General features: G+C 36.9%; 1 protein-coding gene across 2 annotated transcripts; it reads right to left on the bottom strand.

Annotated features, from left to right (window-relative positions):
* Positions 1-878: 878 nt before the first annotated feature.
* On the bottom strand, positions 879-14,137 carry rap1gapl (RAP1 GTPase activating protein-like). 2 transcript variants are annotated; one of them, XM_062064338.1, is made up of 19 exons: positions 13,699-14,137; positions 13,590-13,607; positions 13,413-13,500; positions 13,280-13,315; positions 13,169-13,216; positions 12,894-13,091; positions 10,239-10,336; positions 10,090-10,168; positions 9,832-9,885; positions 9,671-9,754; positions 6,930-7,030; positions 6,730-6,859; positions 6,476-6,640; positions 3,230-3,301; positions 3,046-3,132; positions 2,807-2,956; positions 1,322-1,405; positions 1,224-1,243; positions 879-1,142 (listed from the first exon to the last, which is right to left on the bottom strand). In XM_062064338.1, exons 1-19 carry the CDS (start codon positions 13,752-13,754, stop codon positions 1,073-1,075), a joined length of 1,638 nt encoding a protein of 545 aa, XP_061920322.1. In that variant the 5' UTR covers positions 13,755-14,137; the 3' UTR covers positions 879-1,072. The 2 variants fall into 2 exon arrangements, with proteins under 2 accessions (XP_061920322.1, XP_061920323.1); XM_062064339.1 differs by lacking the exons at positions 9,671-9,754; positions 9,832-9,885 and having other exon boundaries at positions 13,699-14,134.
* Between the last annotated feature and the right edge of the window lie 736 nt (positions 14,138-14,873).

Genomic DNA, 14,873 nt, shown 5'->3' on the forward strand with positions numbered 1-14,873 from the left:
GAGGCCTTTAATCCCAGGAACACCAAGCATGGTAGTGGCAGTATTGTGCTCTGGGCCTGTTTTGCTGCCAATGGAACTGGTGCTTTACAGAGAGTAAATGGGACAATGAAAAATTCTTCAGGACAACCTAAAATCATCAGCCCGGAGGTTGGGTCTTGGGCGCAGTTGGGTGTTCCAACAGGACAATGACCCCAAACACACGTCAAAAGTGGCCAAGGAATGGCTAAATCAAGCTAGAATTAAGGTTTTAGAATGGCCTTCCCAAAGTCCTGACTTAAAAACCCCATTGTGAACATGTGGAGAATGCTGAAGAAACAAGTCCATGTCAGAAAACCAACAAATTTAGCTGAACTGCACCAATGTCAAGAGGAGTGGCCAAAAATTCATCCAGAAGCTTGCCAGAAGCTTGTGGATGGCTACCAAAAGTGCCTTATTGCAGTGAAACTTGCCAAGGGACATGTATCCAAATATTAATATTGCTGTATGTATACTTTTGACCCAGCAGATTTGGTCACATTTTCAGTAGACCCATAATAAATTCATAATAGAACCAAACTACATGAATGTTTTTTGTGACAAACAAGTATGTGCTCCAATCACTCTATCACAAATAAATAAGAGTTGTAGAAATTATTGGAAACTCAAGACAGCCATGACATTATGTTCTTTACAAGTGTATGTAAACTTTTGACCACGACTGTATGTATACATACTGAGGTTGGGTCGTGGGGGCAATATTAACAATCAGAATTATCTGTGGATTTCAAAACAATTTTATACCTACAACATTTCCAAGAAATTAGTCTGCAGTTTCCTATTTCACTTATTTCACATATTTTTCCAACAATGCACACATTTGCAATGAGGTACTCTTTTTTTTTTTTTTTAATTCATAAGTCTTTTATTTGGTATACATTTTACTGAAATATAATTTATATATTCTCAAGTCACAAAAATCACTGCCATTAAAGTGCAATAATCACACCAATAGCAGCTTCACTCTTATTTACATGAGTGATAAGGTAAACATACTGTATAGCCTATGAGTGTACTATTAATTCAGCAAACTTGTCTACGTCTCCTCTTGAGGGCTTGCTTGATCCCGGACTTCCACCTGCCCCGTGCCGTCTGGTATTTTCTCGCTGTGAACATAGTATTTGTAACAGAAGTTGTTTGAGCTCAATGCAAAGTCCAATATGTCGACTTGTTGTTTTAGGTCTCACCTGTCTGCATCCTTCTCGGCCTGTAAAATGTGTTAGAAAAAAAAAACATGAGTGCCAAAGTTAGAATAAAATGTTTCAATTATGTCTTAAAGTTGTACCTTTGGTTTCTGTGGTGAGAGACCACTAATCCTCCTGGGCACGCTGAGCGTCTCGAATGAGTGGCTCCTCACTCTGATGGCTCTCTAGCAATACATATAAAGAAATTATTATTGCGTAATTCATATACTACACCTTATACAATATTTATATGTTTAGTTTTACTCCTGTATTTACGGTATTTATTTAATTTTCTCTCTATTATTTAATTTTAGTTATTATTTTTTAAAGAAAAAGTAAGGCCAGCAACACTTGTGTCCTTCTTATAATTTTAATATAAATTGCACAGGCGCTACCAACACACAGACCAGTTTCGACAAGGTCTTCGTCAGTGTGCGATTTTTTAACAGGAAGTGATGCACTTAAATAGTCATAGCTGTGGTCAATCAATTGATATAATAAATCAAGAATTTCAAAAATGAAAGTGCATAAATAATAGACACAATGGAAAATTGTACAAAATAGATCAAAGACTCAGCACAGTGTCATAGGAAAATAAAGTAATAAAAAAAATATATGTAAAAAAAATAAATAAATAAGTAAAACAAATTTAAATGTAAAAAAAAAAAGGAAAAAATGTCCAAAAAAATTTCAAAAAATGTCCCTAAAAAATATTTGAATAACAAATAAAAACAATTCTAAAAAGTTTACAAAATTAAATTTTTTTTATTATTTTTTAACCTATGTTGGAAAAAAAGTGATTTTTTTAACCTACGGTATGTTGAAAAAAAAGGGATTTTTTTTTTCAATATGTAAAAAAGAAATTAAAAAAAAAATCAAAAATGAAAGTGGACAAACAATATACAAAATGGAAAACTGTACAAAATAAATCAAATACTCAGTATAGTGTCATAGGAAAATAAAGTAATTAAAAAATTTAAAAAAAAAAAAAAAAGAAAATTTTTTTTAAATGTAAAAAAAAGGAAAACATGTCAAAAAAATGTTAAAAAATGTCCTCAAAAAATACTTGAATAAAAAATAAAAACAATTCTAAAAATAAAAACAAATAAACATTTTTATTATTTTTTAACCTATGTTGAAAAAAAAGTTTTTTTTTTTTTCAAAATGTAACAAAGAAATGTACAAAAAAATTGTCAAAAAATGTCAAAAAATAAAAAATTTGAATAAAAAAAATGTTTCCAAAAATTTCATAACATTTAAAACAAATAAAAATATGTATTATTTTTTAACCTATGTTGATTTGGTTTTAGAATGCAATTAAACTTAAAAAAAAAGAAAAGAAAATGAGGGCATATATTTCTTTGTTTTCCTTTATTTAAAAAAAATCAGTAATTGTTGAGATATGGATAGAGGGCAGGATTTAATAAGATCTGCTTCTTCCTGCTCCTTTTCAGACATGTTTAATTGTTTAATTGTTTAATTGTCAGACATGTTTAATTAAAAGTGATGTCCCTAATGTGTTCAAAATAGCCATGATGTAATGGGGAAAATGCCAATTATGGAAGCTGGGAAGTCCAATGGTTCACCTTAAAGTTCTCAATAAAACCCCCACTCCCTTCGGATCCCCCTCTGACACTCTCAGCGCTGGAAGAGGGTGATGGATCTCCCACCATGCACTGGGAGCGAGTAGATAGCTCCGCCTGCAGACTCTCCAGAAGTGATGAACGAGTGCGCAGCTTAGTGAGAGAAAAAAAGAAGCAGCATGGGTGAAAACCAGAGTTTAAAGCAAAATGGACATTGTGAACAAGACATAACATCCTTTTACCTCCAGTCTGCTGAATTGCTCTGCTTTATAGCAGGAAATCTCCGCATTGATGAGCTTAGTCAGGAGGAATTCTCTCAGCAGGGAGCGCTGAGGACAAGACAGTTGATGTATAGCTGGATAATGATGATTATTGCACAGGTTGCAGAACTCTAAAATCAATCAATAAATGTGACTGCTTCTATACATCAGTGAAGATTGGAGGATCTGGAAGGACAGGACCAAATGGAGGAACATCCTCTCTGGCTGTGATACATATCTGTCAAAAGGAGGAATTATTGTCAATAAATAAATCCACTGGACACAAAAATCTGTATCAAAAAGTATGCCTTGAGTTGACTATGATAATAATGTTTAATTTTATCTTCCTACAAAAAAAAAAACAATTTGATCCAATTCTGATGTTTTTTTGTACTCCATGAAATGTAATAACTATTTTAATTTAACATGCCTACAATTGAACTTGGTTTATCTTTAATAAGATCCAATTCAAAAGCTTTACCCAAACTCTGCCTTTGCAAATATAGTTATATTCAGTTTTCATCGACACTGTAGCATATAAACTTGGGCTGTCAAAGTTCACGTTTTAACTAATGCGATTGATTACCAAACATTATCGCATTAATCAATTATGTATAAACGCTGATTAATCGCACACTTTATTTTGACCACACAAGCTACTTTACCTTAACCGTGGATGGTTTCCTGAAAGTGGAGCAATTTGCTTTACGGCAGTGGTGTCAAACGTACGGCCCGCGAACAGGTTTTATCCGGCCCGCGGGATGAGTTTGCTAAATATAAAAATGAGCCAAAGTCTTTGAATGAAAGAAACTGCTGTTCTAAATGTGTCCACTAGATGTCGCAATAGCAATTCTTTGTATCTTTGTAGATGATGCTACGTATGTAAAAAAAAAACAAAAAAAACACATGATGTTAGTGCACCAGTCGAGGGAAATGATCAAACTACATAACATACTGTAATTTGATTTTGATTAGGGATGTCCGGTAATGGCTTTTTGCCGATATCCGATATTCCGATATTGTCCAACTCTTTAATTACCGATACCGATATCAACCGATACCGATATCAACCGATATATGCAGTCGTGGAATTAACACATTATTATGCCTAATTTGGACAACCAGGTATGGTGAAGATAAGGTACTTTTTTAAAAAATTAGTAAAATAAGATAAATAAATTAAAAACATTTTCTTCAATAAAAAAGAAAGTACAACAATATAAAAACAGTTACATAGAAACTAGTAATGAATGAAAATGAGTAAAATTTACTGTTAAAGGTTAGTACTATTAGTGGAGAAGCAGCACGCACAATCATGTGTGCTTACGGACTGTATCCCTTGCAGACTGTATTGATATATATTGATATATAATGTAGGAACCAGAATATTAATAACAGAAAGAAACAACCCTTTTGTGTGAATGAGTGTAAATGGGGGAGGGAGGTTTTTTGGGTTGGTGCACTAATTGTAAGTGTATCTTGTGTTTTTTATGTTGATTTAATAAAATAAAAAAATAAAAAAAATAAATAAAAAAACGATACCGATAATAAAAAAACCGATACCGATAATTTCCGATATTACATTTTAACGCATATATCGGCCGATAATATCGGCAGGCCGATATTATCGGACATCTCTAATTTTGATATTATTTTTTTTATCTTGATAGATTGAAAATTAACACCAATGAGTTGACTGATCAACATTATCACATACTTTATTCAGAAAGTAAAAATAACGACAAATAAAGATACAATAGTATTAACTGCAATATGTAAGTGTAAAAAAAACCCCAACAACATTATGATTTGTACATTTTCAGAATGTGCTTGTTCTAAAACAATCTGAAGTTGTCTTTATTTTTAAGTTATCGTGCCGTGATTTTACCAGTCCGGCCCACTTGGGAGTACGGTAGATTTTTCTCCATGTGGCCCCTAATCTAAAATGAGTTGGACACCCCTGCTTTACGGTCATCAATCAGGTCAATGCATATGTAAATGAGTGCGACTAGTGTGCTCGCTGGAAAATTAACATAAACCCTGACTGGACTTTGGAAAAAACTGCTACCAAGTTTTGAACAAATAAATCATGTGCATTTTAGTAAAACATCTTTAAAAAATCATCGAATTACATTCTGAATATGAAATTGTATTTGCGGTAAAATATTGCGCTCTTTTTTTGAATATGTTTAAATTAGGGATGCAAGTATTTTGCTGCGATTATAACCCCGATTAATCTACATGCAAAAATGTGAATAATCTGATTCAAATTTTTTTTTATTGTTTGACAGCACAAATATAAACATAAAAATAAGAATGAAAGTAAAAAAACTCAAGTAAATTTTTTTTTTTCAATAAATTTAACAATTAATTTAACTGTAAAATGCTTACACTAGAGTTTAACTTTTCAACTTTGAGTAGACTTGTTTTATTTGAGCATCCATGGATGTAATTATGCATTCTGTAGTTATATACTATATATGGACTGGACTCTCACTTTATGAAGTTGGACCACTCCCCCTACTAGCCTCCTTATGGGGTCCCTTCCAAGGTTTCTCATTGTTGCCATTGAGTTATTTCTTGCCCAGATGAGGGATTAGAGCCGAGCATGTCTTTGTGGTTTGTGCAGCCCTTTGAGGCATTTGTGATTAACGCCTATATAAATAAACTTGATTGATTGATTGATTGACTATAATAAAATGTATACTGTAATATATACACATTGAACATTGGTATATAAGTTTATCATGTATTCTGTTGTTGATAAAGAATCACATTATTATATCTGAGTGATGGGCTAGGATATTATAAGCTTTGCGTCTTCCTGCTCCTTTTCGGACACACACCATGTTATTTTCTTCTTTTTTTTTTACTTTGTTAAAATCATATTTTTGGTTGTTGTGATCGAAACAAAGTAAAAAAAAAAAAAAAAAGAGATCAATGCAAGAGTTGTATCAAACACTGTGCTCTGATTAAAAAAAAAAAACATTATTTTTGACAATAACATAAAACAAAATAATATAAAATAAGCTAAAAATAATTAAATTAAATTTTTATAACATTTTATTTGATAAATATTTTAGCTTTAACATGCCTATATAAAATCTTGACTTTTTTTTTAAACCTAATGTTTTTCAAATAATGTTTGTCCTTGCCATTGTCTAATTTTTTAAAAATAAAATTTAAAAAAAGATAATTTTAATGCATTTCATGAATTTGCAGAGGAGATCTTTTCACAGTTGTTGTTTAACTTGTGTCAGAATGCTGTTCTGATATTTAAAGCATGCATACTGTATACAGTAGAAGTAAAAAATCTGGACATACTTTCTTATGATATTCAATCCCAGTATGTTGCACTACAAAAACAATAATAACACAAATATTGTTCAATTAATAAACCTGTCAGATTTACCCGATACGCAGCTTGTCCTGTGTCTTCCATCTCCCTCGGAACCTTCCGTACCACAATGAAACAGTGCAGGAAGTGTGACTTAATGACATCAGCTAGGAAAGGTGTGTGACCCTCCTGGTAGACCAGCGCCACGATGTCATTGCCGATATGTCTCTTTCTTTGTAACTGTGGGAGGACGAGGAGAAAACTGTTAGCGTTTATGTATTTTTTTTCCCTCCGTATTTCTTATGTAGAGCAGAAGTGAGTATGCTGACTTGCTGTGGGTCTCCATCCGTGAAGGGTAGCTTGGTCGCCACGTGGAACATGATTTCTTTCCCGTGAAAGGAAGTGACCAGTGCTTGGCTTCCGGTCTGGCCATGACATACATCCAGGCCTCCTCTAAAGCTGAGGGTTTGAATAAAATGTCACGTATCTGTACTCTCTGTTTGTGTCTTTTATGCAATCACATTCATACCCAGTGAAGCCTTGCAGCTGAACGGTGTCGCCTAAAATGGACAGGAAGTCTGTAAACTCTTCACTTTCCTCGTCGTTACCGAGTATGTCCTCCTCGGTTAACTGGAGAGAGATATCAGTGTGTGTGACAAAGTTATAATGTGGAAAACAAGGGTGTCCAAAGAAAAATGCATTTCACCTTTTGGACAACCCAGTATACTATTTGATTTGTTTCGGGAGGATAAAATACGCTTTTAAATTTGCACAACCTAAATGCTGTCAAACAAGACGTGGATGGAGCAATATGATTTGTGTCATGTCTGTTTATCATGTTTTGTTTTGGCCATGTGTTTGTTTTTTGGACTCTTTAGTTCCTGGTTGCACTTCCTTGTTTGTTTGTTTCCATAGCAACTCATTAGTTTTCACCTGTCCTGTCACGCACCTGTTTCACGTTTTGAGTCACGCACCTGTTTTCACTGATCATGTCACTATTTAAATCTGTCTGTTTCTGTTGTTCGTCCTGGCGACCTCGCACTTTTTCATCCCTCTACTTCATGTCATGTTCACAGTTCTTTGCCAAGTAAGTTTTTGTTTATTAATGCCACAGTTTGTGTTTTTGTTTTATTGTTCATAGTTTCTGCCTTTGTGCAAGTTTTGTTTTCATAGTCAAGTTTTTACCTCCGCTGTGAGCGCTTTTTGTTTATTCCTTTTTTATTGTTAAAATTAAACATGTATTTAAATTCACGTCTTGCACGCGCCAATTTTCCGTTGCCTTCTGGGAGAACAAACCACGCCATAGACCCAGTCATGACAATTTGATTTTGGTAAAATTAATAAAATAAATTGTTGAAATATAAATAATAAGTTTAACTTCATTGCATTCATTTATTTGTATAAAGTAGCAGCACTCTCTCAAGCTCTTGAGTTTCCAATAATTTCTACAACTCTTATTTTTTTGTGATAGAGTGATAGGAGCACATACTTGTTGGTCGCAAAAAACATTCATGAAGTTTGGTTCTTTTATGAATTTATTATGGGTCTACTGAAATTATGACCAAATTTGCTGGGTCAAAAGTATACATACAGCAATGTTAATATTTGGTTACATGTCCCTTGGCAAGTTTCACTGCAATAAGGCGCTTTTTGTAGCCACCCACAAGCTCCTGGCAAGCTTCTGGTTGAATTTTTGATCACTCCTCTTGACAAAATTGGTGCATTTCAGCTAAATTTGTTGATTTTCTGACATGGACTTGTTTCTTCAGCATTGTCCACACGTTTAAGTCAGGACTTTGGGAAGGCTATTCTAAAACCTTAATTCTAGCCTGATTTAACCATTCCTTTACCACTTTTGACGTGTGTTTGGGGTCATTGTCCTGTTGGAACACCCAACTGCGCCCAAGAACCAACCTCCGGGCTGTTGATTTTAGGTCCCATAATAAATTCATAAAAGAACCAAACTTCATGTATGTTTTTTGTGACCAACAAATATGTGCTCCAATCACTCTATCACAAAAAAATAAGAGTTGTTGAAAATATTGGAAACTCAAGACAGCCATGACATTATGTTCTTTACAAGTGTATGTAAACTTCTGACCGCGACTGTATATACAGTACAGGCCCAAAGTTTGGACACACCTTCTCATTTCAATGTGTTTTCTTTATTTTCATGACTATTTGCACTGTAGATTGTCACTGAAGGCATGAAAACTCTGACACCTGTGAAGTGAAAACCATTTCAGGTGACTACCTCTTGAAGCTTATCGAGAGAATGCCAAGAGTGTGCAAAGCAGTAATCAGAGCAAAGGGTGGCTATTTTGAAGAAACTAAAATATAAAACATGTTTTCAGTTGTTTATAAATGTCTTTAATGTCCTTTGTGTTCTTTGATGTTTCCCTCTTACACACATGTTTATGTGTGCTATGGCTATGAGTTTTTCTTTTCTTCCCTTGGCCTCAGTCTGGACCCCCCTCCCGTCTTCAGTCTGGACCCGCTCCCCCTTCCCTCTCCAGGCTTAGACTTAATGTCTATAATACATTCTATTGCAGGGGTCCCCCCCAAAAAATGTTTTAATTATCCATCCATTTTCTTAGTTTTTTAAATCTGTCCTTTCTAATCCATTTTCTACTGCTTATTACTCTCGGTGTCTCCGAGCCTCTCAGGCAAATCATATTGTCTAAAAATTCATTTTTCCATCGGGTGGCGACTTGTCCAGGGTGTACCCCGCCTTCCGCCCGATTGTAGCTGAGATAGGCTCCAGCGCCCCCCGCGATATATATATATATATATATATATATATATATATATATATATATATATATATATATATATATATATATATATATATATATATATATATATATATATATATATATATATATATATATATATATATATATAGTTTTAACCCAGTGCAGCCCCCAAGTCAAAAAGTTTGGGGATCCCTGTTCTATTGTATTGTTTTTCATACAATATTTCTTATCTAGACGTTTATCAATTTTAAAAGGCCTGTTAAATGTTAAAATTGTGATGATTTGAGGCGGCCAAGGACCAATTGGTTATCAATTCATTTCAATGGGCGACACTGATTTGAAAAACAAGTGTTTTGAGTTAAGAGCTCCGTCATAGAGCAAATTAAGCTCTTAAGTAGAGGTAGTGTTACCATTATTTACTATGGGAGAAAAATAGTGTTCGTCCTTAAAAGTGCCATTGTATTTCTCATGGTGTCATGAAATGAGCGGATGAAAACCACAATTCAGTTCATACCTGATCTTCCTTCTGGTACAATACGCCAAACTTGAAATTGGAAGACACTCTGTGTTCATCGAATGTACTTATTAGTACTGGAGCCTCAAGCATGAGAGAGGAAAAAAAAGTATAAGCGCTGACAGGTTATCGAAAAGAAAGTCGTTCATTGTAAGACATACCTTGAGGTAACTGACCACTTCAAACTTTGAGACAGTTACTCTGTCACACAGCATCTAAAAGTAATATGGTTATTATTTGGCAGTCGCTTCAAGTGTAAGTCCTGCACTAAATAAATCTTTTGGACACCTTGGGCCAAAATAAGGTAAGTCCCTGTTGTGTGTTCAGATTCTTTTGTTCTCAGTTATACATGACACTTGTTCTAGGCAGCCCCTCAGCCAGTGCCAGATATACCGTCATACATCAAACTAACACAATACCTTTGCCAGTTCCACTGCTGAAGGAAGGCCAGGAAAGAGCGACAGGGAAAAAACTCCATGCAGAGAGCATTCTTTCATTCTATGAGACAAGAAACACAATGTAAATAACATGTATTTGTTTGATAAATGTAATCGTCATTTAGTATCACCTTAGTATGACTCTCATTCTATTGTCCTCCTCCTCCAAACACACGGACAGAACCAGAGGCCCTAAAGAAGGATCCGCCGCTGTGAATGAATGGTGATACTGGCAAGGAGGAGGATTAAAGGTAAGAAGACAATGAGTGTGTATAATCGATGACACCATCATATTCATACATGTTATTCATACATGGAGCAGGCTGCATCAACTCATGCTCACATCCAGACTTACAAACCCCGTTTCCATATGAGTTGGGAAATTGGGGTTAGATGTAAATATAAACGGAATACAATGATTTGCAAATCATTTTCAACCCATATTCAGTTGAATATGCTACAAAGACAACATATTTGATGTTCAAACTGATAAACTTTTTTTTTTTTGCAAATAATCATTAACTTTAGAATTTGATGCCAGCAACACGTGACAAAGAAGTTGGGAAAGGTGGCAATAAATACTGATAAAGTTGAGGAATGCTCATCAGTTGGTAGAGTGGCTGTGCCAGCAATCGGAGTGTTGCTGGTTACTGGGGTTCAATCCCCACCTTCTACCATCCCAGTCACGTCCGTTGTGTCCTTGGGCAAGACACTTCACCCTTGCTCCTGATGGGTGCTGGTAGCGCCTTGCATGGCAGCTCCCTCCATCAGTGTGTGTGTCTGGTTAGCATTGGTGTGCTTGCAGAGTGACACCTCTGCCAACACAACAGCAGTCATTAGGATGGAGTCCCCAAGGTTAGCAATGCAGTATTGTGTGGCAAAAACGACCACCGTTAAGATGCAGTGAAAAGGGACCTCTACCAGCACAACAACCGTCGTTAGGATGGAATCATCCTTGTAAGCATTCCATTTCGTTGTATCAATGGCCAAAGGGCACCTGGACTAAAAAGTGCATAAGTCCTGTTGTTATTTGTTAGAGGCTAAAGTGTTCAATCTTCCTAGGAAGGTGTGAATTGACAGAATTGTACAGTATTTGAGGCATAGATGGTATGTCGACCTTGGCGAAGATGGCTTCCCTCATTCCCCTTTCGAACTGTCTATCTTCTCGGTCTGGCTGTTTTGCTACACAATAGAGCGAAACTATTCCTGTCTGGGCATGCACCCCTCCTGTACAGGATGAATAGTTTGGGTTTTGGCACAAAGCACTCAGACTAGATCTGACCAACCTACGGTAAGTCTATGGGCATGAACTGATAAGGCGGTGTCTTCTAAGATAAACTGATCAGTCCAGTGGCGAATGATTGAATGTCCTGAGAATAAATGAGAGTATTATTTTTTTTTAATGATGATTACAACATCATTATTTTATTTTTTTATTAAAATGACTATAAACAATTTTTTTTAATATCACAATGCCATATGACATTGCCAATACTTTAATTATTCCTCTGAAAGATTATTATGTGTTCTTGATACAGAGGAGGAATTATAAAGCTTTCCAGGAACGCCATCAAAGTGTTCTACAAAACCCAAAACCATTGAAGTTGGTACGTTGGGTAAAGATGGACTGATGCAAAGTGCAAAAGAGTTCTGTGGTCTGACGAGTCAACATTCAATATTTTTTTTGGAAACTGTGGACGTCGTGTCCTCCGGACCAAAGAGGAAAAGAACCATCCGGATTGTTATAGGCACAGAGTTCAAAATCCAGCATCTGTGATGGTATGGGGGTGTATTAGTGCCCAAGGCATGGGTAACTTACACATCTGTGAAGGCACCATTAATGCTGAAAGGTACATACAGGTTTTGGAGCAACATATGTTGCCATCCAAGCAACGTTATCATGGACGCCCCTGCTTATTTCAGCAAGACAATGCCAAGCCACGTGTTATAACAGCATGGCTTCATAGTAAAAGAGTGCGGGTACTAGACTGGCCTGCCTGTAGTCCAGACCTGTGAAGCGCATTATGAAACGTAAAATACCACAACGGAGACCCCCGGACTGTTGAACAACTTAAGCTGTACATCAAGCAAGAATGGGAAAGAATTCCACCTGAAAAGCTTCAAAAATTGGTCTCCTCAGTTCCAAAACGTTTACTGAGTGTTGTTTAAAGGAAAGGGCATGTAACACAGTGGTAAAAAATGCCCCTGTGCCAACTTTTTTGAAATGTGTTGCTACCATTAAATTCAAAGTTAATGATTATTTGCAAAAAAAAATTAGTTTCTCAGTTTGAACATTAAATATCTTGTCTTTGCAGTCTATTCAATTGAATATAAGTTGAAAAGGATTTGCAAATCATTGTATTCTGTTGTTATTTACGATTTACACAACGTGCCAACTTCACTGGTTTTGGGTTTTGTACATGTTTAGTTCATTTGGCCATTTTTATGCTTAAAAATGCTTAATTTATTATTATTGATAATGCCTGAATAGAAAATATGCGATGTGGTGAAGCCACAATATTTAAAGCGCAAAGTACGGCTCTACATTATTTCTTAAGGGAAAACTTGCTTCAGTTTTCATATGAATTGGTTTTCGACTAAAGTTTTGGAACGGATTACTAACAAAACTGATGCACCACTGTATTATGTCGTTGTGCATGCTGAAACCATAATAAAAAAAAATTTAAACGAGTGGAATGTCTGACATTCTACCATGCAAATGTATTTGTAGGTAGATGGCACACATAAAAAGTACATAAAAGGACTGTATTATGACGCTGACTGACCCGTGAGCGGAAGAACTGGCGGTAGCTTTTGGCCTCGCCATCTCTTTCCATGATTTCGTAGCCATCTGCGTGGAGGCCGTGATGGGAGGAGGTGGGACTGACGTCTGCAGATCTCTCCAAAGGAGGGTCTATCCAGTAGCCCCCCAGCTTTGATGGAAGGACGATTGGCAGCTCTCCACCTCCTGTTAAAAGCTGGGACTAAAACAGACGATGTCGAGGGCCGATGTTGCTTTGAATGCTGAGAGGAAACTTTTTTTTTTTTAAATTGGACTAACCTTAAGAGGCAGAGGAAACTCACATCGCTGCTCATCAAGTCTGCTGCCCTGATGGAGAAAAGATGCACCAATGGTGACCTCCAACTTCCCGCATGGATCACAGTAGTTTACCTGGAGTTTTTCAATGATCTCAAACAGTTCCGTCTCCTGATACATGACATGACCGAGACGGAGAGAAAGAACATAAATAAACAATATTAGAATGCAGTTTGTGAGGTCCAGCTATAGGAAGATATGATAGCACCTTCTGGCTGATGCTCGCAGACAGAACCGGCTTCTTCTCATTGACAGCAGAGTCCAACATGTCCACTGTATTCTTTGCAGACTCTGCTCTGCAGCAACAGGTGCATTGAACACAATCACATTCCAGCTCTTGAAAAGAAGGCATTTATGTATCAATAAATGTGAAATAAAGCCTCACCCTGGCTCAGTGTCCACACTATAAACAAGAAAGCAAGAAAAGCTCACACAGATGACTATTAGTGGTGTTAATTATTCATTCCCTTACCTTAAACGCTGTTTTCACTCACCTTGTCAAACTTCTCTTTCTGGGGATGGCTGCGTCTTCACTCTTGTCTCCCTCCATGATTGTACCGTACACGCAAGTTTGCAGTACAGTCAATCACAACTGGTAAAGGCACCGGATTAATTCACTCAATAATTCCATCACTCCTCCTCCATGACCCCCTACCTTTCTCTCTCATTTAAAGCTTCCCTTCCCTCCTTCTTTTCTTTCCTGCTGTCACTCAGGCAGCATTGACTATCTTATCAGGTACGGTCACATGATACCACAAATATTACCAACTGGCTTCTGCAGTCAAGTCTCGGACAAACGCTTGAGCAGGCGCTTGAAGACGGACTTGTGAATAAATAAAGGAAATGACACATGATACATGATTTTCTGCCGGGACCTGTTACCCTTTGAGAGTCACTAAAGATCATCAATTATTGACAGCAGCACAGGGAGGGTGAGGAGATAGCCAGCAGGGGAGGGTGAAGTTGGTCTTAGTAGAGGTGCAGAGAGACAGGGTGGCAAGACAGAGAGAAACCACAGCATTTGCACTGCACAACCTAATGAAATATGCCGAAAGTTGTCACTTTGCAGAGAAACATGATTAACGTTGTAGTTTGCATTGTGCAAAACAGCAATGCACTATATTAATGCTGGCCCCTATCTAAACATTGGAGTAACCAAATATTAAAAGCACTTTCCAGTATTACAGTGCAACCACTATAGCAAAGCATACTGTACTGTAAAATATCGCCATTTTTAAAGTTCAATCAATCAATCAAAGTTTATTTATATAGCCCTAAATCAAGAGTGTCTCAAAGGGCTGCACAAGCCACAACGACATCCTCGGCTCAGATCCCACAGCAGGGCAAGGAAAAACTCAACCCAATGGGCTACTATGAGAAACCTTGGAGGGGACCGCAGATGTGGGGACGGGGACCCCCACCCCACCCCCACCCCCCGTCGACCGGTGCAATGGACGTCGAGTGGATCTAGTCAATAGTGTGAGAGTCCAGTCCATGGTGGGGCCAGCAGGGGATCATCTTGAGTGGAGACAAGTCAGCAGCGCAGAGACGTCCCCAACTGATGCACAGAGGAGTGGTCCAACCCGGGTCCCGACTTTGAACAGCTAGCGAATCATCTGTGGTCACCTAATCTGTGCCCCCCCTCTCCACAAAGGAGCAGAAAAGAGAC

Source organism: Entelurus aequoreus, linkage group LG11 (assembly GCF_033978785.1).
Source record: "Entelurus aequoreus isolate RoL-2023_Sb linkage group LG11, RoL_Eaeq_v1.1, whole genome shotgun sequence".
In the NCBI taxonomy this organism is placed as follows: Eukaryota; Metazoa; Chordata; class Actinopteri; order Syngnathiformes; family Syngnathidae; genus Entelurus; species Entelurus aequoreus.

What these genes read in the sequence shown, in the direction of transcription:
- rap1gapl (XM_062064338.1), bottom strand. Translation starts at nt 13,754, where the DNA reads ATGGAGGGAGACAAGAGTGAAGACGCAGCCATCCCCAGAAAGAGAAGT. An exon ending in ATCCTCCAATCTTCACTGAT is followed by an intron (nt 3,133 to 3,229) that starts GTATAGAAGCAG and finishes TCTTGTCCTCAG; the next exon opens with CGCTCCCTGCTGAGAGAATT. An exon ending in AGCAATTCAGCAGACTGGAG is followed by an intron (nt 2,957 to 3,045) that starts GTAAAAGGATGT and finishes TCTCTCACTAAG; the next exon opens with CTGCGCACTCGTTCATCACT.